This window comes from Empidonax traillii, unplaced genomic scaffold (assembly GCF_003031625.1).
Source record: "Empidonax traillii isolate 1590-97213 ecotype Southwest subspecies unplaced genomic scaffold, ASM303162v1 scaffold60:size2069287, whole genome shotgun sequence".
Lineage (NCBI taxonomy): Eukaryota > Metazoa > Chordata > Aves > Passeriformes > Tyrannidae > Empidonax > Empidonax traillii.
In genome coordinates this window covers 414-5,154 of record NW_020955253.1, presented here as the reverse complement: position 1 = coordinate 5,154, position 4,741 = coordinate 414, and the positions used below count along the sequence as shown (strand labels likewise).

At 38.3% G+C, this 4,741-nt stretch overlaps 1 protein-coding gene across 7 annotated transcripts in view; it reads right to left on the bottom strand.

Moving 5' to 3' along the window:
• SORBS2 (sorbin and SH3 domain containing 2) overlaps positions 1 to 987 on the bottom strand; it is a 48,954-nt gene extending 47,967 nt beyond the window's left edge. For all 7 annotated transcript variants that reach the window (XM_027879831.1, XM_027879833.1, XM_027879834.1 and 4 more), the window contains exon 1: positions 901 to 987. In XM_027879831.1, the coding sequence (XP_027735632.1) occupies positions 901 to 934 (34 nt within the window). In that variant the 5' untranslated portion in view covers positions 935 to 987. The remainder of the gene's footprint in view (positions 1 to 900) is intronic.
• Positions 988 to 4,741: the final 3,754 nt, after the last annotated feature.

Genomic DNA, 4,741 nt, shown 5'->3' with positions numbered 1-4,741 from the left:
TCATCTCATAGGTGTTTTCAGAAGACTCTCTCTTCCCATTATACTTACCATAGGCTGTTTTTACCATCTTATTCCTAAAAGGGCATCTTCTGGTCATGTTACCCACACTGTATAATTACTAAGTTAAAATCAAATTGCAAATTACAGATTTTTGTTTGTTCTTTTCCTTCCCCAAGCCCAATTTCTTCCTTCTCTCAGCTGTCCTCTGCTAGAGACTGTTAATTGTTTTTCCTATCACAAAAAGCAATCCCAAATACCTACTATGTGACTAGTGTTAAAATTAGGTCTTGTAAGCCAACATCTTCCTGCCTACATTTCTTATTCTCCCACTAACAGTCTGTGTAACCATACTGAATGTTAGTTCTACCTCAGACAAATGAACTCTCCTTCCTTCTGGAGGCGTAATAAGCACAGTTGGCATTTATACAGTTTCTTGGCATCCTTGGTGACAATCATGATAAAGGACATTAAAGATACCAATGTCACCAAAGTTCCATTTCAGCAAAACCAAGTAAGATATTCCAGGAAAACAATTCAATTCAAGCCCATAATTTATCTTCAAACCATCTTGTGTTGTTCTAGCAGTGGAATTCTCCAAAAGGAGATTTACAATGGCCAACCTCTGATTCCTCAAACTGGACACGAGGATCACTTCACTGAGCTCGCCAGTGAGACCATAATCATGCTGGTTGCATACCAATTAGAAATTGTCAGCCTAGACCAGAGGAAAAAAGCTCTCTCCACAGTAAAAACTATCACTGAATTTATGAATTAGATTTAATTCATTATCTGACACTTGGTGAACTCTCATATTTTCACATAGCAGACAATCAAAATGCAGAAAAACGCATGTTTTAATATGAATGAAGAACCATCCAGACAAAACAAAAAAATACTCACCAGGTTTATGAACCATATGGATTTGCTTAAACATGGTCTTGTACCAATCCTTTGGCCTGTCAACGGTCTAAAGAAAATACAGTTTTAATGATTAACAACAAAATCAAAATACCTGTGTGTACAGATATGAGCAGACATTTAATGCTATTCTGGATAGAAAGTCTATTATATTCTTTCCCTATTTATTATAATCATTTTCATACCATGTATTTCAAATGGTGTATTTATGTTTTTTCATCTAGGAATTCCCGTAACAAATTCTGGAAGACACTGAAGACTGAGTCAGTCTTGGACTCTGACCTTGGGAGGGTACAATGGTTAGGAACTAACATCATTGTTAGTTCCTAACAAATGTTAGGAATTAACATCAAATATCTTAGTGCGTGACAATGATGAATGCTAGATTCTTTACAGGAAAGTAAAAACACCTCAGCAATTATGAGGTACATAATTATGAGCCCTTCTTACAAGCATGTAAGAAGGGCTTATTTTGAACTCCTGGCAATTTTCAGCTTAAATCATCTTCAAAATCTAATTGTTAAATAATGCAGAAAAACTCTGGAATACTATTGAGAAAAGAATTGAGATTACACTATATTTAAGAGTTAATGCTTGGATTGCAAACAAAGAGTATTCCTTTTATCAGTTTTATGTGCCCTTTCCAGACAACCTAATTTCAACTTATTTTTCTGTTTCAATAATCACTCATTAAATGATACTTATCCTTACTTTTGCAAACTACATAATTCCAAAGTTCCCAAACTCTGATCATATCAACACCCACTTGTGCTTCTTTTCATCTCTTACTCTTCACATTTTCTCTTTTGCTGCCATTTTCTTTGAGGTAGGATGATAGTATTTCAGAAATGAATTAACTCAAAGGCAAATATGTTTTCAGTATTTTTTTCCTTAGGTCCTTAAATTTTACTTGTCCTCACTAGTCAGAAAAGCAAAAGTTTTAATGCAGAGAATCACAGAATGCTTTAGGTTGGACAGGACCTTAAAGGTCATCTAGTTCCAACCCCCCTGCCATGGGCGGGGACACCTTTCACTAGACCAGGTTGGTCAGAGCTCCAGCCAGCCTGGCATTGAACATCTCCGGGGATGAGGCATCCACAACTTCTCTGGGCAACAAAAAACCCTCAACCCTCCCCCCTAAAAAAAGTACAAAATTATCTTCAAACCTCATGGTGCACAGGGATAATTCGAAAGACCCCTCTTGAAGTTCATTATCTTGCAGAAGCTAACACTAAATCTGCAATCACTTTGCTCTCTCCTCTTTACCTTGAAAAATGAAAATCTATAAATTCTTTCCTACAGAATACTGGACAGATCTGAGAGTAATCAGATCTGTTGGTTCCATGTCATCTTTACTAAATCACACTTTTACCCTAAATACTTGTTGCAGTTACAATACATAATGCATCTGTTTTGTTAATAATGGTGAGCTCTTACTATAAGAGACTAGGCAGAAATGCTCCCATACTTTCAGGACTCAATATGAGTTCTCATTAAATTGCTATTAAATGGCATTTCAAAAATGTTTAAAAGAAGAGCTGATAGCCAGCTGAAGAACTTGGAAATCTGCTGGGTAAGAAAAAAAATTAAGCAGGAGATTATGCTTTTTATCTAGACTTGCTTGCAAGATAGAGATGAAGGAGATACAGTTTTGTCTCAAGATAGGTTCCTTCCTCACCAATATTGCTAAGTTCCTCCAAGAGTAAGATATTCAGAAGTGGATTTGTACCATTTTAACATGGTTTCCCCATAGTGGAATTCTGGTAAGAGTAATTTAGCTGGATTTGAAACAAGTATGCTGTTTGCTGCTCCAGAATCATATATGCTCACAAGTTTATAAGGAAGTCTAGGAGGTCTGAAGGAATTCACACTGATGGGCATAACCTCCAGGTTACTCGTCATTTCCCACAGCAACAGAAACCTGCAACAGCCCCATGATATTGCAACTGCCTTTCTGATTGTATGGGGCCAAGAAGAGTCTTCCAATCAGTGGAAGGTGAATAGATTGCAAATAGTGCACAAACACGACTACTATGCCCCTATTGTTTACAAGTGACAAAGGTGCATCAATATCTCTTTGCTGGATCCTTGTCATATCCTCCACAAATATAAAGGAGGCTGCCATATAGCGATCAGGTATGGATAAGCTTCCATGTGACCAGGGAGGAAGGTCTCCCAACATCTTTCTGGACATTTGAATATTTCTTTCTCTCATCCTCTCCCCCCCATCCCCCTCCTTGGGGTTTCAAGCCTCAGCCAATAATTTGTCTTTAAATTAAAAGGCAGACAGGATTACTTAAGAAATACAATACATTAATTTTGAAGTACATTTTCTCAATTTATATTCACTAATCCACACACCAACATTGTCTGAGAAATTAACAGTACTCACAATGCACCAAGCCATTCAGATGCCATCCTGCTTTGCATACATTATAGCTGATGCAATTAAATATTGGAACATGGTACCATCACATGTGAAAAAACAATCAGCCAAATAGCAGGAAGAAGAGATAAGGAGTAACTGCAGTTGGTTCTTAGGAGAGTCTGTAATTATTGTAGCATTGTAATTATCCATCAGGAAATATGCAATTAAAGGAGGCATTTATGACTTTCAGTGGAACTTTTGTTTTTTGTTTGTCTTTTTTTTCTCAAGCTGAAATACTACATCACTAAGTATGGAAAAGAAACCTGATAGAACTTTCTTCCTTTTTTTTCCTTTCTTAATAAATAGAGGCCTTTTCAGTCTATGGATTAATTTTGATAGTTCACAGAATCACAGAATATGTTGAGATGGAAGGGGTCCTCAAGGCAATCATTTTGGATAAACTAAAACAGCATAGACTTACTGCTTTCCTTGAATCTGGTTTTTCCTTAACCTAGGACTCTGTTGGTGGTAAACTCTGGTGGTGTGTAAGGTCTTAAAGAGCACAGCTGCTTGTCTCAAACACTGTCAAGGCCACGGAAGAATATTGCCATAAGATAAGCCATCACAGTGGGAACTTGAGATAAACACAGAAAAGAGGAACTTACAACAGGAAGGTGCTAATTCCAGGCCTGGCAGAGGTAAGATCTGGTTAGCACATCCTGGTTAACCCATCAGGACAAAAATTGCCACTGTGGCAAACTGTGGGAAAAAGAGCAACTGCTCATAGACATGTCACCACAAGTTATGGCAATAGCATGTGTGATCACCCTGTGGATACCTGGAACTTGGACTGCATTAAGGTGGTACCCCCAGAGGAATAACTCTGGGACCCCCACCACCAAGAAGCCCAGGATGAAGAAGGACCAATGGGATGCTGCTGAATCCACGGGTGGTGACTCTCCTGTGCTTGATCTCTGTCTCTTCTTCCCTCCCCCCTCCTGCTCTTTCTGTTTCTTTCTATCTCTCTATCTCACATTTACTGTTACATATAATCCATATCGTTGATTTCAGCGTATGGTCATTTGCACCTTAATTCATGTAGAGGCATCTCTCACTAATCGGATCATAACATGATGTCATTTGACTGAACAGCATCTTACCCTCTCTTTTCCGAAGACTTAATTTTTAATTTTGCCTTCTCTGGGGCAGGGCTTGGCACAGCGGCAGAACTTAAAAATGACCTGAATTTTCAGATTTGCACTTCCCAGACCTGGCAGGAACTGAAGTGGTATAGAAGGAACATGCTAACATGGGATGAACATTCTGAGAAAATGGAAAGCTTTATAGGAGTAATTTCTCTCTCAGCAGCTTCGGACAGAGTTGGTTTGCAGGAACAGGAAAGAAGAGGGAGAAAGAGAATGAGAAAAGAGAAGAGAGAAGAAGTCAGCTATCAGT